The sequence below is a fragment of the Xiphophorus maculatus genome, chromosome 19 (genome assembly GCF_002775205.1).
Source record: "Xiphophorus maculatus strain JP 163 A chromosome 19, X_maculatus-5.0-male, whole genome shotgun sequence".
NCBI classification, from domain to species: domain Eukaryota; kingdom Metazoa; phylum Chordata; class Actinopteri; order Cyprinodontiformes; family Poeciliidae; genus Xiphophorus; species Xiphophorus maculatus.
The window spans coordinates 454899-476674 of NC_036461.1; the positions used below are offsets into that span (position 1 = coordinate 454899).

At 45.8% G+C, this 21776-nt stretch overlaps 1 protein-coding gene across 3 annotated transcripts; it reads left to right on the forward strand.

Moving 5' to 3' along the window:
* Positions 1-146: 146 nt before the first annotated feature.
* LOC102219357 lies at positions 147-17354 on the forward strand. 3 transcript variants are annotated; one of them, XM_023352773.1, is made up of 6 exons: positions 147-664; positions 876-1028; positions 2813-6662; positions 9724-9841; positions 12143-12961; positions 13269-17354. In XM_023352773.1, the coding sequence occupies exons 3-6, from the start codon at positions 3407-3409 to the stop codon at positions 13771-13773; spliced, it is 4698 nt and encodes a 1565-aa protein (XP_023208541.1). In that variant the 5' UTR covers positions 147-664; positions 876-1028; positions 2813-3406; the 3' UTR covers positions 13774-17354. The 3 variants fall into 3 exon arrangements, with proteins under 3 accessions (XP_023208541.1, XP_023208542.1, XP_005814645.2); XM_023352774.1 differs by lacking the exon at positions 876-1028 and having other exon boundaries at positions 2813-3006; positions 3100-6662; XM_005814588.2 differs by lacking the exon at positions 876-1028 and having other exon boundaries at positions 2813-3006; positions 3119-6662.
* The last annotated feature ends 4422 nt before the right edge of the window (positions 17355-21776 follow it).

Below are 21776 nucleotides of genomic sequence, written 5' to 3' on the forward strand. Positions count from 1 at the left end.
GCAGAGGAAAAGAGTGTGTGGGAGACTGAGCAAAGGATAGATAGGTAGATAGATAGATAGATAGATAGATAGATAGATAGATAGATAGATAGATAGATAGATAGATAGATAGATAGATAGATAGATAGATAGATAGATAGATAGATAGATAGATAGATAGATAGATAGATAGATGTAAATTGGATTAGAAAATAGAAATGTTGGTGAATGAAGGGTAAGGAAGGGAGACAGAGAAAGAACAGATGGAGATGGAAAGAGGGAATTTTGTGGATCTGAAGCCTTTAAAGCCCTTAAAGCTGCAAATAGGAGGCAGAGAGAAGGAGAGGAAGAGAGGAGCGATGGAGGGAGGCTGAAGGGAGGTAAATAAAAACTGGAAGGGAGAGCAGGAGGAGGAGGGTTTGCGTCGGTGTGTTAGTTGGCAGAGAGCGCTTGTCAAAAAAAGAGAAAGAAAAACGCTTCCTCTGACAGAAGGCATGATTCACAGCAGAGAGGGAGGGAGAGGAGCGGCAGAAAAACAGAGCGACGGCGGAGGAAGAGGAGGAAGACCAAGAGGATACAGCAGAGGAGCAGAAGATGCTGAAGACGAGAGCAGAGAGCCGAATTCACAGACGGCTTCAGCGGCCGAGACGACGATGACGACGGCAACAACAACGGCAACGGCAAGGTTCAGACTCTTTAATCGATATGGGGCAGAGGGAGGGGGGCTGGGCAGGTGGCGGCGGCAGCAGGAGACGCTCTCTGCTATCAATAGGCTCCTTTGACACAGATGGACTCTTCTGAATCCGCAACCAAATGAATCATTTGAAATGGTTTCCGTTTTAAGACGATCGCGATTCGACTGGTTCTGAGCGACTTCATCCAACTTTCCTCCTCAGGTTCTGATGTCATCAGAGGGAATCATCCGTCATTCCAGCTCCCGCTCCGGGATCCAAGCAGCTTCCATTGGAAACTATGTCATCAGGCTTAATCCAACTTCACCCACACACACACACCCACACACACAGCTCTGTCGGCGTGTGCGCGCAGCTGTAGGTGTTCCTCTAACTTCCTCAAAGTTCCCCACAGGAATCAGCAGGACGTCTAAATTTAGTGCTGCTGTCCAGAGACACAAATGTTGAGATGCGACGTTTAGTTGTTCAGCTGCTGGGATTATGGAGCTTCAGTCATTTGATCGTTCATCATTCAATTCAGTTTATTTAAGAAATGCCACTTCACAGCTAATATCATCTGAAGGAAAATCATCTCCGTTCAATCGAAGATTCTGATTGGTTCCAGTTAATCGGTTCAGAAAGATCAACTAGTTCAGCACCACTCCTCCTGACCAGCAGGAGGCGCTGGCATTATGTTGTTGGCTTTATAGAAATCCCTATTCTGAGCATGCATGTGGCGACAATGGAGAGGAAAAAGTCCCTGTTAACAGGAAGAAACTCCAGAACCAGAACCAGAACCGGGCTCAGTACCAGCAGCCACGACCGACTGCAGGTTAGAGATGACAAAGCAGAAGAAGAACCAGATGATGTTGGGTTATTTCTGATGTTCATGAAAGTAAAACATTAACAGCAGAACCATCAGGTGGTGGCAGCATCATGGCAGCCGACGCCTCAGGAAGGAACCAGCCAATCAGAATGCAGACCAGTTTCTAAACGTCAGAACAAACAAAACCTGCAGCCTGGTACCAAATGGTTCTGGTTGGAATCTCTGGACCAATTCAGGTCTCTGATGGATCTGGTTATTGAGGTTTTCTATTTGAAATTATAATCTGGATTATCAGCGAGCTGTGAATCTAAACAACAGAACAGGATCTGGTTCTGTTTTCCATCAGAACTCTGCTGCAGCATTTTGGATCAGATGAAGGATTTTAACTTACAGATTCATGGATTAGATTATGGATTATCAGCTTCACTGCTGGACAGGATGTTTATAATTTAGGCAATATCCCAGAGATTAAAGGAGGAACTTGTAGAACACGCTGGAATAAAATGACATTCATGCTTAAAATAACTCAGAGGGTCTTTACTTTGTTACTGGAGGATAATTTAGTCCCAGTTCAGAGCTAAACCAAGGAGCCAACCTTAAAATGGATTACAATCTTTCTTGACTCAATGAGGAAGTAACACCATGAACATCAGTTAGAGAAGGACTAAAGATTAAATGACTCCCTGAGATTCAGAGGAAATGAAACATGGAGGAGTTTCCTGAAGGTTTTTAAAGTTTTGTCTGATAAAGTGAAAATGAAATGAAAGGTTATTAAAACTGGTCAGACAGCAAGGTTATGGGGAACTTCTGCTATTTCTTCATGCCAAATGTCAGCACGTCTAAAGTACGATGATAAGCGAATTCTCCGAATGAAGCCAATCGAGTCAAAGCTAGCTTTAAAAGCTACATTTAATCTATTACCCTCAGTCAACATGCATGTTAAAGTCCCCCAGTATAATTATTTGATCAGTATTTACCACCCAATCAAATAAATCTGAGATCTGATCTAAAAACTGAGAGTGAGGCTTGGTTAGTTTGGGATCTCTCTCCATCAGGTCAACTCCTTTCTATGGGGGTAAGTTACCCTGGAGCTTTAAATCTCCATTTCTCAGCTTTAATTGGTGAATAATGGGTTGATGTCATCAGGTTTATTCATTTTAAGCTGATTTAACTTTAGTGAGTCTAATTCTGCAATCAATAGGACATGATGTGTTGTAGAAAAGCAGCTTATTTGTTAGGAAGCAGGATCAGCGTCTGAAGACTATTTTCATGCGTAAAAGCAGATTTTTAGGAGGGCAACCATAATGTTTCTCTGCTTTGTTTCTTCCTCATGCAGGAGACTTTAATCATCAAACAGCAGCAGAATGAGAGGAGCAGGTCTGACTGGATCCCATCCTTCGTCGTTTCTTCTCCCTCTTTCTGTGGCTCTGAGGCTGACAGACCAACGTTTTGCTGGAAATACATTTAACTGGCTCTAATCAGGCTAACGGAACAATTAAGAAGCAGAATAAATACAAATTCTGTCACAATGTGAGTAAAGTGGAAGAGAAGATGAGCTTTCCAGTGGAAATAAAAAACTGTTTTCAACCTTTTGGAATCTGATTGGAATATTTCTCACTGTAGGATTGTGTTTGGACTTCAGGTCGTTTGTAGTGTCCTCATGTCCTGGAGCCATTGACAGAAGGACGTTTCCAAACTTAGAGTCTCTTGACTTCTCATGAAAACAACAGGAATATTTCTTAGTTCTTCACTGGAGAACAAGAAGGATTTTCTAAAAGGGGCTTTCATTCTTTCTGGAGACTGAAGCTGCACATCCTGGACAGTCAGTAGTGGTTTGAAAAGCAGTTCTACTCTTATTTTGTTAATTAAAGACTTCACAATTCACTCTTCAAGCTTTAGACGTGCCTCCCACCAACCCCCTGCACCAATCATGGGCAAGCCTCTCAGCCGCCCTGGGTGTTTCAGGAAGAGCTCCTGCTGCCTGGAGAAACATGGACTTGGGGATGGGGGAATGGGAGGGCGAGACGTTGGGATGGAAGGGGGTTATGGCGACGGCTACATCCCTCAGCGATCCATTTATGACACAATGTGCATCAATCAGCAGATTGACAGCCATCACCACCACTCCGGGGGGTCGGTGAGGCGGGACGGAGGGGGAGACGGGAGCTTCAGCTACTCAACCAGTGGCTCCCTGAGAGTCAGCAGGTCAGACATGTTTGATCCACAGCCACGCTCCTTAACTCCAAATCCTTCCTTTGTTCGGCGCCTGGATGAGAGAGCCATCTACGATTCCCTCAAGCTGGGAGTGGAGGACATAGACGGATGCCACTCTCCAGGACATTTCAATCGATCCGTCTCTCCTTCTGTGTCCTCCTTTTCTGCTCCAGGAGTCTCCTCCTCATCAAAGAAGCACCACCCTCACCACCACCACCCTCACTATGGAGACAGCACAAAGAGCAGAGAGAGCCGGCATTCCTGGAAAGCAATGTCATCTCCTAAACCCTTGGAGTGTGTGGAGATTCCTCCAGTGGAGCTGATAGAGCGTGGGGGAGGCAGCTACCTGAATCCAGGCCACTACCCAGGACCGGGTCAGTCCTCCTCTCTAACCTCTCCTCTCATCTCACCCTTCTCCGGCTCGCCTCTCTCCTCAGGATACCACACTCCGGTGTTCTTCTCCCCGGCCAAACCTCGTCCCAGTCAGAGCCAAAGCCTGCGCTGTTCTCCTCCCCATGTGATGCAGCCCAGGCATTACTCCCAAACCCAGAGCCTGAGGCTGTCCCCCCCCCAGGAGCTCAGAAGGTCCCCCTACAGGACTGCTCTGGTCCAACTGTCTGCCCATGACCTTGAGCAAGACCTGGGTGAGCGAGGTGGTGGATGGGGCCGCAGCGAGCGCGACAGGGACTGGGAGAGGGAGCGGGAGCGAGAGATGGAGCGAGGTTGGGCCCAGCGCGAGTGGGAGAGAGAAAGGGAGAGGGGCAGGTTGGAGAGGGAGAGAGCCCGAGAGAGGGAGAGAAGGGAGACATCCACTTTCGGGACGTTTGGTTATGGCCGACCAGTTCCTCTACGCTCTGACAGAGACTCTGTGTTTATAGAGTCTGAACACGGCTTGGACACAACTCCTCTGCTGCTCCCCCAGCCATCCCCCTCCCCGTCCCCTAGCGGCGCTCCCAGGATGGGCACTGGAGCAGTGGGCAGGAGCCGAGCCGGGTCAAAGGTCGGCCCAGAAGGGGTTGGTGGAGGGATGCCGCCTAGGTGCGACAGTGGGAGTGTAAGTTTAGTGTTGGTGGACGGTAAATCTGGTTGTGGGCCCAGATTAGTCAGCGAAGTCTTAATGGGAAACATGTCTGAGGTGGAAATGAGGGCGTTAAATCAGGAGCACCATCGGGTCGAAAGCTGGAACAAATATGACAACGGATCCAGATCCAGTGTGAAGAACCTACCTGAAAAGAGGATGGGCTCTCAGGTGAAAACTCGACCAGGAGGTCGGGATTTGGAGGGAAAAGTGCAGTCAGGGACAGAGAATAAGGAGGGACATAGAGGGACATCCACCAAAGCTGGCGGAGCTACAAGTAGACAAGAGCGTTTCCCTGAACACTCAAGCATGAGTGTATCTGAGAAGATTGTTGGTCCTGCAGACAAAGTTCAGGCTGAAGCTGCTCCTGTTCCTGAAATCAAGCCGGCACTTGATTCTGGGGGTATAGGTCACTTCCAACAGGCAGAGAACAAAGTTGGAACAGAGGTTGAACCTGAATCACAGTCTAATGTTGATTTAACATCTGGATCCAGTGGAGAAGCTAAAGCTGATGCTGAGATTGCTCTTGTTTCTAAGCCCGAAGCAGAAACTAGGATCAGTCATGGAGAAGTACAAGAGAGAGAAAATGTCAATCAAGCTGAAAGTACAGGTGAACTTCAGGTAACGTCTGTGGCAGCAGATAAACCTGAAGCTGCTCCTGCAGATCAAGCAGAGCGAAAGCTTGAGGATTCTGGTAAACCCAAGTCAGGTCATGCTGGGAAAAGCTCGAGATCCAAGTCCAAATCATCCAAGTCCTGCTCCAGGTCTCGACCAGGCACAGCGACTGGGCTGCGTCCGGGAGTACTGAGTCCCCGAGAAAGCAAACAGCTGGAAGACTTTGAATCAGCTGGACCACCTGAGGACATCGAGTCCACCTGGCCTCGCAGAATCATAGTCCGAAAGCGGACTGTCCGCCAGGGAGGGGCTCTCCACAATCTTCCTATCCTCCCCCCACTCCCTTCTGTCTTGTCAGCCCTGGAGAAGAGGCATCCACACCTACGGCATGGTTCAGAGAACCCATTATCAAATCTAACGAACCCTATTGTAGGGCGATGCTCACTGAGGGAAGCCGCTCACCCAGAGCCCGGACAGGGGAGCGGTTTGGTAGGCCGAGCATCCCTCAGGGAGCAGAACTTGGAGCACTGGAGAGTCTGCAGAGAGCAAGAGGAACCTAGGAGGTCCAGAAGTCGGGAGAAACGAGGGGGGGAGAGTAGGGACAAGGCAGAGAAAAATGAAAACAAAGGAAAGGAGGAGAAGAGAGAAGAAACCCTGAAGAATGAGAAGGTGGTCGTGGAGGAAACCAAACAAGATAAAGCAAAGATAAACGTGGAAGAAAATCTCCAGACAGAAGCTGCTAAAAACAAGGAAGAGGAAAAAGAAATGGATGTTGAAGTAAAGCCTGAACAAGTGGAGAATCGAGGGATAAAGATTAAAGTTGGTCCAAAAGAGGAGGTAGAAGCAAAACTACACACAGAGAAACTGGAGGTGGATGGCCGACAAGGAATGACTCTTGGAGAGGAAGGAGGGGTGGAGGGTTGGGATGCGGTTCTTGACATGGTTAACACTCTTTGGGATAATGACTGGGAAAAAGGGGAAGCAGGTGAAGAAGAAGGAGGAGATCCAGATTCCCCTTCAGGCTCGCTGCAGCGATGGCCTCTCCTCAGGCCACCCATCGGCTTTGGGGGCTCTCATCCTCCCTCCTCAGCAGCCTCAGAGCTCAGCCTGACAGAGTTGGAGAGGAGGGCCCGGGAGTTGGACTCAGACCTGGAACACCTGGATCTGTCACAGCCCCAACGGGATGTGTACCAATCGCTGCTGGAACCAGGAAGGGAACGAGGCGACATGTACCAAACACATCCTGGGCCACAAAGAGACAAAGCTCCCCTTCACACAGGTACCGCAGATGTAATATCTATGGTTGAGTTTAGTCTTCCTACATTTGATATAATCCGTCCTGCTTAGCCTTCATTTAGCCAGAAGATCCACTCAAGGTTCACCTTCATTTCAGTTTGTTGTCATCTCAATGCACTTTGCAATACTAAAGGCTCCCACATTCCTGGGCTTACCGAGCAAATTCTGTCAGATGCGCAGACTCTGCGCATGTTGCCTTCACATGGTTGAGATTTCATAGTGAAGAGTACTGATTACCTAGATTTCTCTAGACAAATTCTTTCCTTACCTACAATTCAAATGGATGCTTGTGAGCTGGCTGGGCACTTAGACAAATTTCTTCTCCACCAGGGCAGCCACTGGACAGAGCCGCAGCCCTAGATGCTGTGCATCCTTCAACTAGTTGTGCCAACACTCAAACTTATCTCAGTGTTGCACACTAAACGGCTCAATGTGAACACCATTTCCCACCGACACTGGGTACATGTCCGCGGTCATAAATAAATACCTTGTGTCTGGTGGACTGCAGCCTTGAATCCACATTGACTCCGTCACTAATACGCACAGATCTTCCTTAGAATGAAGCACGCCTGAGTATGTGGAAGCCTTAACCTCATATCTCATACAGATCCATGAAATTGTAATTATAAAACAAAAAAATTCAGCAGATTATTAGTGGCAGGTGGTAAAAGGTTCTCAATGTAAGAAAACACAGTCAATTGACTCAGCAACTCCTCCTGAGAAAGCATGAGGTAACAGTAGGAAGGAATGACTCTCTTTATGCCATTCTGGCCAATATGGTGACACAGAGAAAAACTAGAACAAACTCATGTTTCAATTAAACCTTTTAAAATGACAGGAATATTCCCTGGGCCTGTGATACCATCCCCCATCCCCCAGATGGTACTAGGATGGTTAGTACCTTCTCCCCCAGATACCCTGTTACCCTGAAAAGGGGCTATAGACAATAATTGAATGAATGGATGCAGATACTAATTGCTCTGGGATTGATTAAGCAACCTGACCAAAGATGTTTGCTACTCTATATCACGCAGAGCCTGGAGAAATAGGAACATTTGTATAATTAAAAGGTGTTGAATCAGTTAATACTAATGTAATCATCCTACAGCCAAATTAAATAAAATATATCAACCTGATTGCAAGTCACATCAGTAACTAACAGTCTGAAGAGACAGATCTGATCATTTCATTCTTTTATTCAAAAGTTGCTTCTTCATCATGATTAGTCAAATAGCAATATATCACACAAGAGCTAATGTTTTTTAATTACAATAAATTTTGCTATTGGCTAAATAAATAAACAGACATCATTTGTAAAATGATGATATTCAGCATTTTCTGCCTCAGTTTAAACTGGACATTGAGGCTTTTCGGATCAACTACATGGATCAGATACATTCAGTCACACTCTACTCTGCAACCATGTTGGAGAAAAAGTTCAGTATTTCTATATTAAACAGTTTCTGTCCTTTATTCCTTTATTCAACCTCTCTGTCACTTTTGGGAGTTTTTCATCCTCCAATGAAATAGATTGTGTATTGATAAAGTACCTTGCTCTAAATACTTACACCCCCAATTCGAATGATGCATAATTAACCATGGTGACTTTTTGGATCAACATCTTGTTGCCATAGCAACAATGACATAATTTTTCCTGCCAGTTTGCTAGGATGTGTCATTACAGCACGGATAGCCTCAGGTTTCTGAAAGTTTATTCTGTAAAGCAGAGAACAATGTCATGCTGTTGTTCTCTGGCAGAACCAGAACCTGCCTGCCGATTGGTTGTTTGCTGGCAGGGCTGTTGTAAACCAATATTTTAGCAATCGACTAATTTATTGATTATTCTTACGATTAATTGAGTAATCGGATAAAACAATTATAAAATAAAATATTGGTAAATCTAGTATAACAGCATTACTATCAGATACCAACATCAGTCCAATTTTTCATATTTCAGCTTCCCTAACAATAACTTTTCTATAGTTTAGAAAATTAACCTGTGACAATAACAGCTCACTTTCTAAGTTAACCTGAAGAAAAGTTATACAAGAATCTGAAATTATATTCAAGTTAACAATAAAGAGGCAGGCTCACAAAAAGCTTATGAAAATGTCTATACTCCAGCTTTTCGTTTATGTATTCATCTCCAGTCAGTTTAATACATAAACTCTTGCCTTGCCCATTTATTGCTTTTCTGTCAATGTTGGCGACGGGATTTGACACCTTCGTGCGTCACAGAAACTCGTCTACCAGCCATGTACCGTCATGACACGCTCCGCCACCCATTTTTATTACAACAGGGATGATATAAAATTTATTGTGCGGTTCATCCATAAAGTTACACTTACACTGTAACCATCAGCTACTCAGCCGCCCGCCGTGTTCAGTTAATCAGCTCACCTGTATAAATACCTGCAGCTCGCTGCGATGAAAACCCGGGCATTATCATCAATCAATAAAATCCCCACGGGCCAAACTTGAACATTATGCTGCTAACACTTAGCTTTCGCCAACAACTCATAGGTGGAAGTCAGAACACTGTGCAACGCAAATAATGTTCCGGCTAGAACACGGTGCGCTAAATAATAAAACATAGTTTAACGAAGCTCCGAGGAATTTTAATAATCGAGGTACTCTAATCATTCGAGGAATCGTTTCAGCCCTACTACAATTAATCAATCAATCAATCGATCAATCAATCTTTATTGTCATCGTACAAAATTTGCTTAAGTACAGCCCATCCCAAGAAAAGACAAACAAATACGATGACACATGGGTAGACAGATGCCTGAGGCTGCAGCCACAGGGGGCCATGGCGGGTGGGGGTCCCAGCACAGACCGCCCAGGTGAGCGACGTGGCCGCATGGCGCGTCGCATCAACCAGGTCATCGTACCGGGGAAAAGGCAGAGGGCAACAAGTTGAAGGGGGAGTCGTGACCATCCATCCGTCCGTCCATTCATTTGGGCAGGGTTCTAATGAAACCCATCAGGTGAACCCTGAGTTGTCTGGTTCTCATGTGTCTCCTGCTTGCTTGTGCTATCAGGCGTTAGCAGCAGATCCCAGGTCAGTCTGGAGCTGAATGCGATGACACCAACCGACACCGACAGGTCAACTAGTGACTGGTCAACTAAATCTACCAGCACCCCCACTGCTGGACCGAGGTAATTCCTGAACAAAGATTGTTTTTGTTAGTTACTCTGTCTGATATACACTGCCTGGCCAAAAAAAAAGTCGCCACCTGGATTTAACTAAGCAAATAGGTCCAAGCCTCCTATTGGATAAGTTCTGCATAGGTGATTATCTTTCAGCTGGCAACAAGTTATTTAACCCCAGCTGATGCAATGAGTAACTCCTCATTTCTTAAACAACTATGGCAAAAGACACATCCTGTGGTCGTGGAAAAGACGTTAGTCTGTTTAAGAAGGGTCAAATCATTGGCATGCATCAAGCAGAGAAAACATCTAAGGAGATTGCAGAAACTACTAGAATTGGGTTAAGAACTGTCCAACGCATCATTAAAAACTGGAAGGATGGTGGGGAACCATCGTCTTCCAGGAAGAAATGTGGTCGGAAAAAAATCCTGAATGATGGTGATCGGCGATTACTTAAACGTTTGGTCAAATCAAATCAAAGAAAAACAGCAGCAGAACTCAGGAGTATGTTTAATTGTGAACGCAAAAGCATTTCCACACGCACAATGCGAAGGGAACTCAAGGGGTTGGGACTGAACAGCTGTGTAGCCATAAGAAAACCTCTAATCAGTAAGGCTAACCAGAAAACAAGGCTTCAGTTTGCTAAGGAGCATAAAGATTGGACTCTGGAGGAATGGAAGAGGGTCATGTGGTCTGATGAGTCCAGATTTACCCTGTTCCAGAGTGATGGGCACATCAGGGTAAGAAGAGAGGCAGGTGAAGTGATGCATCCTAGTGCCTACTGTACAAGCCTGTGGGGGCAGTGCTATGATCTGGGGTTGCTGCAGTTGGTCAGGTCTAGGTTCAGCAACATTGTGGCCCAAAGAATGAGGTCAGCTGACTACCTGAATATACTGAATGACCAGGTTATTCCATCAATGGATTTTGTCTTCCCAAATGGAACGGGCATATTCCAAGATGACAATGCCAGGATTCATGGGGCTCACATTGTGAAAGAGTGGTTCAGGGAGCATGAGACATCTTTTTCACACATGGATTGGCCACCACAGAGTCCAGACCTTAACCCCATTGAGAATCTTTGGGATGTGCTGGAGGAGGCTTTGCGCAGTGGTCAGACTCTCCCATCATCAATACAAGATCTTGGTGAAAGATTAATGCAACACTGGATGGAAATAAATCTTGTGACACTGCAGAAGCTTATTGAAACAATGCCACTGAATGCGGGCTGTAATCAAAGCTAAAGGCGGTCCAACAAAATATTAGAGAGTCTGACCATTTTTTGGTGGCGACTTTTTTTTTGGCCAGGCAGTATATGTCTTCATAAATGTTCTCATCTTGCATTGTTTTGTATCTGTTTTAATTAGAATTTTGGAATATTGATTTCTCACACCGAAAAATTCAGAAACATATGGAAGCGCAGCATGGAGCCTTGAGGCACACCACAAATTTAGCTGAAAGGTTCTAACAGTGTTCTTCAAAAAGTATTCTTCTCAGACTAATATTGAACATGCTTCAGTTATGACATAAACAGGTTTTCAGTGTTTTCCTAATTGGACAGTAAACTACAACATCCACCAATGTGCCAGGCCGGCAGCTCCTGGGACCTGGACACAGATGCACATGTCCCAGGGTGGACATGATGCCTGGTTATGCTGCAGACTGTTAGGGTCTTGTAGAGAAGTTTTGGGTCCGGTAAAGTTCTGGTCCCAGGAGACCTCACTCTTCTGACTAAACACCTGACTGGAAGTTGCTGATTTGCTGTATCTACAGAGTTTCTGTTCATTTAGCAAAATGAGGAAACGACACTGAAGTTAATTTCAATGCCACAATCAACTACTTTGAAATCATGGGATGTCTGTAAAAATCAAAACCCTGCAGGAAGAGCTTATATGAGTCAGCCTGCCTGTTCCTCAAATGGGCAGTCAGAAGCATAGTTCAAATTGTTCTGGGAACGTTTATCCAGAACAAAATGAACAATATGAACAAAATGAACCATGCCTCTGAGAACAGGTGTCAGGAGCAGACAGACTGAGACACACATAGGAAAGTCAGAGGAAAGTGATTGAATCTGCAGCGGTTGGGAAAGGACTGCCTGAAAAATGGGCTTGGTGGCAATCAGCCTCCTGATAAGCGTGCTGCCAGTGGCTAATGAAGGCAGACACATGTCCCAGCCACTCTACAAGCTGCTGCTGATCAGCTATCTGAGCATGACATCATCTAGATGAAAGCATGGCCTTGGCCTCACTAAGTAGGTTGGTACTGTTCTGTCGGCCCAGTGGACTCATCGACTGCTTTATGTTTTCTCTCCAGCTCCTATAAGGAGGACAGCTCTCCGGACTCCAACCTGACACTGGAATCTGACTCCAGTGGCGTCTTTCTCTCCTTATCCAATCAGAGCCAGGAGGATGGCGGCTCTGACAGCGACCAGCCAATCAGCGACTCTGAACTGGGCAGCAGCAACACTTCGCTAGAGAAAGACATGGATGATGGAGGCTTGAAAGAGTGGGGAAGGGAGGAGAGCTCCGAGCTCCAGTGGTGCTACCCTTCATTGCTCGACACGCCGTCCTACGAAGACGTGGACGGACACGGCGGCGGTGACGACTCGGGGTGTGGAGACGCCGGCGTGGACCAGGACGACCCTCCAGCAGAGCAACCTGACATAAAGGCCTTGTTCACTGCCCCCCAGAGGCAGGAAGCGCCGTCCAGGAAGAAAGTGACCGTGATGGGCATGGACCCACCCCTTCCCCTTTCTCCTTCCAAGCAACAAATCAAACACCTTCTAGATCCGTACCAGAAGCCACTGAGAAGCTCAGGCCTGGACTGTGGGGACGTGGATCCCTTCGTCCAATCAGACAGCTTTGTCTACCTCGCCGTGTCTGCAAGACCTCTGCCCAAAGGTGAAACTGCCAGACTTAAAGAGATTTCTACCCATGATGCAAAGCAGCACACCATCCAGAAACAAGCAGGAAACACCGAAGCTGAGCGACCCACCATGGACCCCAAGATGGCCGCCATCGCTCCTCAGAAACCAGAGGAGGGAGACTTCCTCTGCACCGACAGCTTCGTCTACCTGGCTGCTCCGGCATGCCTCCTGCTGGGCCCCGCCGGAACTGCACCGTACGGTGGCAAGTAGGTAGAGGCATCCAACCACATCCATCTAAACATTCATCCAACCACATCCATCTGAATGTCCATCCAACCACATCCATCTGAACATCCATCAAACCACATCCATCTGAATCCATCCATCTATCATCCATCAATCATCTATCCATCCATCTATCATCCATCCATCCATCCTCCATCCAGCCATCCATCCATCCATCCATCCATCCATCCATCCATCCATCCATCCATCCATCAATCATCCACCCCTCCCTCCCTCCCTCCCTCCCTGGGAAAAGTTTCTCTGATTCTTTTCTCTGAATCCTTCCAGGGACTCGGATTCTGAGAGTTCTGGTTCTGGTCCAGTTGATGTCTCGGTTCTGGGATGCGGCTCAGTGGCAGGGGACAGCGACTGGGACTCGGACCTGTCTGACTCCGATCCCAGTCGCTCCTCCAGGTCCGCCGGCCGGTCCCGGAGAGCCCCCGCCGGGTCAGACTGGGACATGTACGGAGAAGCGGCCGAGCCCGAGGTTCTGGGAGAGCTGTTCACAGAGCCGGACAGACACGGCTGTGGGAGGTCCGGGAAACTCCCCGGCGGCGCAGAAGAGACAGAAACTGGGCCCGAGTCTCCAGCAGCAAAGACAGAAACGTCTTCAGAGCAGCAGTCCACCAAGAAGGTGACCTGGCAGTTCAAACCAGCCCAGAGGTCCGTCTGCACCGGAAGCAGGAAGGAGAAGGACCTGCCACGACTCCCAGAAACCGGAGGAGGGGACGGACACCGACTCTCCCCTTCCTCCTCATCGTCTTCGTCTCCATCCTCATCGTCGTCAGGGTGATTCCTGGCAGGTAGAAAGTAGCGGCTGATCTTGTTGCTGTTGCTGCGGCTGCCTTCTCCAGCCTTGTACAAGCTGCATTAGAGTTGTTGCTTTTCCTTAGACTAGCCCACAGATTCTCGTGTATAGATAGTGGACTCGGTTCTGGCCCGGTTCTGGGACAATAGGGTGAGAACATTTATCTTTATTTCTTTTCTTAAAGGTTGTTTGGGCTCACTTCTGGTAAATGAATGGAAACCCAAACAACTTCCAGGGCGAAACCGATCCTCATTACTCTGCTTCTCATGTTGACTGTGTCTTTTATAATCATATTCCACTTTACAGTATTTAATAGTGTTTCAATAATATATTTTGATCTTTGAGATATAGATAAATATACGTATATATATATAGCTGTAATGATTGTGCGCAGAGGATGTTTCTTCTTCTAGACCCAGATAATGAATGTTGTCATGGAGCAAACCGCTTTCTGCTGTTTATCTGCGGCCATATTTAGCAGAATGCAGCCGGGTTCTGATAGAAACGGTTCTGGATGTGGCTCAGTCTGGTCCGTTTCCATGTTTTCACAGCTTTTGTTACATAACCCTTCTGCAAGTTAGGCATTATATCAATAATAATACAAAGTTAAACTCAGTTGCTTCCGTCATGGTTCACATTAGTCCAGACCCGGTTCCGAATGCATCCAGCTTTTCTCTGATCCACAGAGGCTCACATATATACATACACCCAGCCGAACCTTTCACATGCAGTGCTGGAGGTTCAAAGTTCATGAGTGAGAGCGGCTGGTTGCTAGGCTAACCCTAGCCTGCAGCAAACAAGATCGGTTCTTAAACATGGTCAGAACTGAGCAGAACCAGAGAAAGTCCGTTCATTTCTAGATTCTAGCATCACCAGTTCAACGGGCCGACATGTCCGGATGTGTTGCCTCATCCGGACCCTTCGATCGAAGGTCCAACCGGGAGTCGCTGCCGTGCTGAACTGGACCAGCAGAGTGGACTGGACGCATCGGGCCAGCCAGATGTTGGCTCTCCAGCAGGACAATGGGTCCAAACTGGTTCTATGGGAGAAATCAGGAAGCCTCTGGGATGACCTGGAGGTGGTTCTGCTTCCTTCCGCTAACACTTTGGGTCAGACGGCTGAGGTCAAAGCTTTGGGACCCGTATTCCAAAGAAGAAACTGATGAACCACAGAAACTGCTGGGCCACTGGTTGCCATGGTGATACCTGTCAGCCAGTTCTAAACAGCGAGAATCAGAACCTTCTATGGTCCAAACATGAACAAACAGGTTCAGTTTCTACAGAACCAATTAGTGGGCGTGTCTTTGCTCTCCAGGCTCTGATTGGACAGAAATCAGGAAGTCCTCCAGCACTGAAAATGAAACAGAAACATGACTTATGAAGGGTCTGGTGGTGTCGCCTGGTGAGTTGCTGCTCAGGGTGAGATTGGCATCGTTCCTGTTTCGACAGAAAATGGAAACAAAAGTCTCCATTTTTTCTGACTGAATGTAAAAAGCTTGAATAGAAAAAGAGACTAATGGCGTTTTATTTGGAGCGGCGAAATCGGGTATCGGTGTTTAGCAGAGTCTCTGGTGATTCATCCAGGTAGGAGTCCAGAGACTTAATAAACCGGCACGCTGTGGAGGGTTTAAAAGCTGCTTAATGACGTAAGGGCTGCTCCAGTTCTGACCAGCATTTTTCCTCCAGTACTCCATTCTCCCCAACAACCATCATGAGTGAGCCATGCAGTGATTGTGCAAGTCCCACTTTCTCCACATTATAAGCGCATGTTTGGTTCATTAGCTGCAGCCTGTCGCTCTGCTGACGCGCCTCCAGTCCGTTGCCGGTTAGTTTCCTCTCAACAACAAGAGAAGCTGAAACAGTCTGACAGCAGTGGCTGTCAGTGATTCTCTTCTTCATTTAGCTCACACACAGAGAAACAGCAAACTGCAGACGCAGCTAATAATCATGTTGGTCATCAGCAACTGGAGAAAGCAGTTGCTGATCACCCCTAACCTTCATCCTATTGAACATGATCTGCAGACTTCAGCAGGTGTTTTGTGCTGACAGATGACTCACACGATGACAAAACTTTATGCTAACAAACAACACCTGACCTTAGCCATTGAGTCGCTGCTCGATCCATCGGGCCGAGGTGTGGCTCAGCTGGTGCTGTGTCCTCTTCCTTCAGCTTTAGCTTCATTCCTTCTCCTTAAATCCAGGGTTCCAGGTGTTCCAGACATCTGTCCTCCCTTCCTGTTTACTTCCACAGCGCTCCTCACCTTCACTGCAGAGCAGATCTTTGCAGTGAAGGAGGTTAAATATTAGCTGCAAATTCATTCAAAGACCCCAAGAAAACTATGCGATTACTGAGCGATAACCAGACAGTGCTGAGTTAGCTTCCATACATGGTGTTCAAATTAATCATCTGCTTTCATTTATGCAGCCTGTGGGATGTACGGAAAGCCATGTGGCTCAAAATTCATCCACTTGTCAACAGCTGGTGGAGTCTGCTAAAGGTGGATAAACATCCTTTAGTTGTATGGAAGTGGAACTGCTGGGAGTAAGCTCAACAATAACTGGAATTTCCAGACAACTCCGGTTCTTGTTGTGGGTCGGATAACGCTGCTTCAGGATGCTAATTAAAGCTCTCTGACAATGATTTTAGCGTCTTAATGTCCAAAAAGAAAGAAAAAAAAGCATCCTTCATTAATTGCTGGGCTTCACGCTGCACGGCACATATACTGTTATACCACAGAAGAAGAGTTTCACGTTTAAAGCAGCTGAGATGCTGCTTTAAACTGAAATGAACATTTTTTTTGTTTTTAAGGTCCTCCCCCTCTTTCCTCTCCTCGACCCGGTTGGATCGGATGCTGCTGTTCCCGCGGGTCGTGTAGTAGAAGGTCTGTGCTCGCCCAGTGAAGAGTTGTCAGCTTTGATGATGCTTGAGGGGAGAGGTGGGGTTGTGCTGAGATGCCAGTACACAGCCATCAAACACAATCAATATTTCTCATTTGATCAGTAAAATTAGTCCAAATATGTCTGATGTTTACCCAAAAGTTCTGTTGTTATACCAAAGCGTAATCCTGGATGTCACTGATCAATAATCAGTTGAAACTAATCCCAACTATAAACTTGAAAGTCTTGGATTTCCTAAAAGCCGAATCCAAACTGTTATTTATGAATCAGGACTAAATGTCTTAAAAGTTCCTTTATAAAACCCTTCATGAGATCCTCCACAAGCTACAGATATTTGGGAATCAGCGGTCTGATGGCTTTTAATTTCTTCATGTAGTCTGTCTGAACCTTAGAGCGCTCCAGTCAGATGAGCGGATGAATCACTAAACTGTGATAAGACATCTAGTTTCACTGTGACAGACTTTGGACAAACGGCCAATCACATTCTACTGAATGTTTTGTACAATTTTGCTGATCACTGTTGAAGCTTTGTGGTGATGAACAGTCCAGACCCTGGACGCATTTTCAAGGGGAGACAAATAAGAATAATGTGAAAATCGTTTTTTTCTGTGTGCCATTTTTCCACAATTAGTTGGAACGCATTAATGTTCAAATAAAGAATGAACTTTCTTCTGCCTGATTGTCTCTTTCACTTCTTCATCATATTTTAAGAGAAACAAAGCAACTAAATGTTGGGTTTAGTTGTATTTGCAACTTACACTTGCAGCATTGGTTGCTCTAAAAGTAAGCCTAACTAAGCATTAGCACAGTTAGCATGCAATTCTTTTCTTGTTTTAATTTGTGATCAATTCTAAGAAATTAGGTTATGAAAATGTTGATAAAAATCTTCCAAGTCCTAAAGCTAATTGCTAACTTCACCACTAGTAGTGTTAGCAGCTGTGATTAGCTGCGGTAGTTAGCTTCAGCAGAAATGTGGCTCACAATGTTTGTACTTAGTGCCAACAGCAACACATTTCAATATAGTTTTGCTAAAGGTTGCTTGAAATGCTTTAAAATTTTCCACGACAGAAAGTCAAAGAATTTTAGAATTAGTAATGTTGCTAAATTGTGTGTTTTTTGTTTTGTTTTTTTTAGCTGGTGAACATCTACCTAGCATGTTTACTCTTAATACTGGAGAGAAGACAAAAAGGAAAAACCGGTGAAACCATGGCAACACAGCCAGAAATGCCGAGGACTAATAAAACCTGCTCTGAAAGGAAGATCTTTGAAAGAGTATTTGGACTCCTGGAGACACTAGTCCCATGTTCGCTAACTAGAGCCCGAATCATCAGCTGTTAGGGAGCTGAAGCGTTTCACACATTGAGAATTTTCTGTCACCATCAGTTTTACTGTAGCCTGGTAAGAAATATGTCAGAAACTCACCAACACCAAAATAATGACTGTTTTTACGACACAGAGGAAAACTGGTGACTCCATGAGGGTCTGGCATCACGTTTCATTTCATGCTGGAAGCTCTGGACCAGAACCGCACCGACTCTCTGCTGCCCCCTGCTGCCCCCGGAGTGTTAGACGGTCTGTGGGGATGTAGGTCTGTCCGTCTATTTCTGGCTGATTAATTGGGGCGCTGTGAATGAGGCCAGAGCGAGAGACAAGCTGCCATGATGAATACTTTATCTGTGAGCCAGTTCCTGCGGCGCCGCGGGGGTTCTGCTGGTTTACTGGGCCGGATCACCCAGTTATCACCAGTCCAGACTGGTCCTGGACTGGCTTCATGTCCTACTAAAACACAACATTTTGCGTTAGTGTGCATCATGTTAATCATGATTCCAGGTGGTACCAGTTGATCATCGGGTCATCACTGGTCTGGAGTCCATTACCACCAGAACCGGGCCCAGCGGTCCCTGTGTGCGCCAGCAGAACCGGCAGTGAATCTACTAAAGGCCCGGGCTGCAGCTCAGAGCGGAACCGTGTGGGCTGAGAAGTTGGACCTTCTGTCAAACCGAGCCGGTTCCCCCTGCAGAACCTGGCAGGAACCCGGGTGGGATGTTACATAACTATCTTTATGTTCTGGTCCGGCCTGTCTCAGGCCTGATGGAACCAAAACTCTGCTTTTGGTCCGGGTTTGGGCCTCAGGGGGTTCTGGTTCTGAAAGACTGAAGATGTTCTTAATACGAGGGTCTCAGAACTCTGACCCGGTCCAGCTCTGGACCAGTACCGAACTAGAACCAGCTCCCCAATATTGGAATATGGTTCTGGTTCTGGACCATGTCTGGTACTGATTCTGCTGCCGCTCAGGCTGTTAGCTGAGGGCTGCATGTTGCTGAGAAGGTTGTGAGTTCCAATCCCGGCCAGATTCAGTCCATGTTAGCATGCACATGATACTAATGCTGATCATAAGGTTAATTAATGATAACAAAGCTAATAATAATATGGATAATAATACTAATAAATAAGGCTAATAACAAGGAAAATAAGTCTGTTAAAAAAAGCTAATGAATAGGACTAATAATACGGTAATAATAATAATAATAATTGTTGTTATTATTATTATTATTATTACAAATATAGCATTCCAGAACCTTCCAGACCTCTCAGGTCCTCTGGTTCTGGTTCTGGTTCTGCTCTGTGGTTTTTATGTTGTGCCCCAGACCGTCTCATCAGGCCACTGCAGGGAAACCCGGGAGAAGTGGAGGACTGCGCCCCCTGCTGGTTGAAATCAGATTCATGTTGCGCTTCCTGATGTTGAGATTTTTGGATGAATGCTCTCAGTCGCTGACCTGATGAATGTCACGGATGGTGGCATTATTCCTCCCAACATTCACCTTCCTCAGGATGAACCGAAGCACTCATGGTGTGGCTCGGCTTCTCGTTGCCATGGTGATTCCTAGAGGGAAAAGCAACTTGTCTGCCTAGATAAAGACGCGGCACGTTGCTGTGAGGACGCTCCTCTCCATCTAGGACAGCCGGAAGATCTGGGAACACATTCCTGATCCTGACGCTCCATCTGAGCTGTTCTGGTACTGAGGAACATCTCAGAGGATTCTAGCGGTTCTAGTTTCTAAGTTCTGATCATCTTGATTCTTGCAAAATTCTCTGAAGCTTTCCAATGGTCTGAAACTGAACATGAGAGCTACATACTAAAAAATCTCACATGAAAGCTTGGTGCCATGGCCTCACTCTGGGTTCGATAGCAAATACACATTAGTTATAGTAGAAATATTAAAGTGACAGAAAACCTGATGCAGTTTCTTCCTCAGTGAGACTCTGTCACTGGGAGGAGGTTACTATCTATATCTATATATTACTATCTACAGTATATCTATATATTACTATCTATATCGATATAGATAGATAGATAGATAGATAGATAGATAGATAGATAGATAGATAGATAGATAGATAGATAGATAGATAGATAGATAGATAGATAGATAGATAGATAGATAGATAGATAGATAGATAGATAGATAGATAGATAGATTTTTTTTTTCAAGATGGCGCCGGCACAACTGGCTGCCTGCAGACGCAGCTCCCACCGTGTGTTAATCTGTGTATATTTTCTGTAACCCATTAATGATCCGTGCTTGAAGAACCCATAGATCATCAGTTGGGCTTTCCACAATGGCTGGATGTGGTTCTGTTGCTGTTCTCCGCGTTCTTCTGCTACTTTTTCTACTCTTTGTTACAGAGAACCTCGCCGAACGGAGTAGCGGCATTGTTTACTCGAGTGAACAGCTGATTGCGCTGTGTGGGCCTCTGCTGCTGCCCGGAGACGGGCCTGTGGTCCCAGAGGAGTTACGGAGGAGACGACTGGGCTGCAGGTCTGGAGTTAAACGGAGGGAGAAGAGGAGACGGCACAAACCAGCGATACCGGCGATTATTGTGGGGAAGGTGAGGTCTTTGGGAAATTGGACAGACGAACTCATGGCACTGGTTAGGACCCAGAAGGAGTACTGGGAGTGCAGTATCTTCTGCTTCACGGAAACCTGGCTGCACTTGCTTATTCCGGACTACAGCATGGAGGTTCCTGGATTTTCCTTGGTGCGGGGGACAGGGACTTTTCCAAGAGTCAGAAGAAGAGGGGCGGCGGGATTGCACTTTATGTGAGTGAGAGGTGGTGTAATCCTGGTCATGTTAACGTGAAGGAACAGATTTGTAGCCCGGACATTGAACTCCTGGCTGTGGGAATGCGGCCGTGTTATTTACCGAGGGAGTTTATGTCCGCCATTTTGATCGCTGTTTACATTCCCCCATCAGCTGATGCAGCCGTGGCCTGTGACGTCATCAGCTCTACCGCAGCCAAACTACAGACTCAACACCCGGACGTTGTTATTGTGTCTTGTCTCTTGTCTTGTCTTGTCTCTATGCTGTAACTGCGAAGTAATTTCCCTGCTGGGATGAATAAAGTACTTCTATTCTATTCTATTCTATTCTATTCTATTCTATAGATAGATAGATAGAGCTATCACACTCCATACCACTAGGTGGCGGTAATGATACTTTACGGTTTTTGCCAACTGCCAATAGAAATCAGGAAGGAATTCTGAACTCAAAACGGTTAAAAGCAATTTATACGGGGTTAATTCAGTCTTGGATTATGGATGTATAGTTTATAACTCAGCAGCAGATACAAACCTCCATAAGTTTAATACTATCCAACATCAGGCTTTAAGAATATTTACTGGTGCTTTTAAAACATCTTCAACAGCAGCATTACAGGTTGAAATGGGAGAAATGCCTCTTAAAGTTAGAAGGGATCAAATATCTTTAAACTACTGGTCAAATTTACAGGGACAAAGAAATGACCATCCAACATTAGAGGAGCTTAAACCTGGATGGGAAAAGGAAAAGAAACAGTTAAAGAGCTTTGGATGGATAATAAACTCTAAAGTTAATGAAATTCATTGAAATCAGTTAGATATATGTATGTCAGACAGTACCATTACCTGCAGTATCACCTTGGATACTTCCTGATGCTGAAGTTGATTTTTCATTATTAGAAAAGAAGAACAAAGATAAACATCACATTATGAATAAATATATAGTACAAGGATATTTAAATAAATATGATAACTATATACAAATATACAC

Coding starts and splice junctions, on each gene's coding strand:
- LOC102219357 (XM_023352773.1), top strand. CDS start 3,407: ATGGGCAAGCCTCTCAGCCGCCCTGGGTGTTTCAGGAAGAGCTCCTGC. Junction 6,663..9,723: donor CAAAGCTCCCCTTCACACAG/GTACCGCAGATG, acceptor TTGTGCTATCAG/GCGTTAGCAGCAGATCCCAG. Junction 12,962..13,268: donor ACTGCACCGTACGGTGGCAA/GTAGGTAGAGGC, acceptor GAATCCTTCCAG/GGACTCGGATTCTGAGAGTT.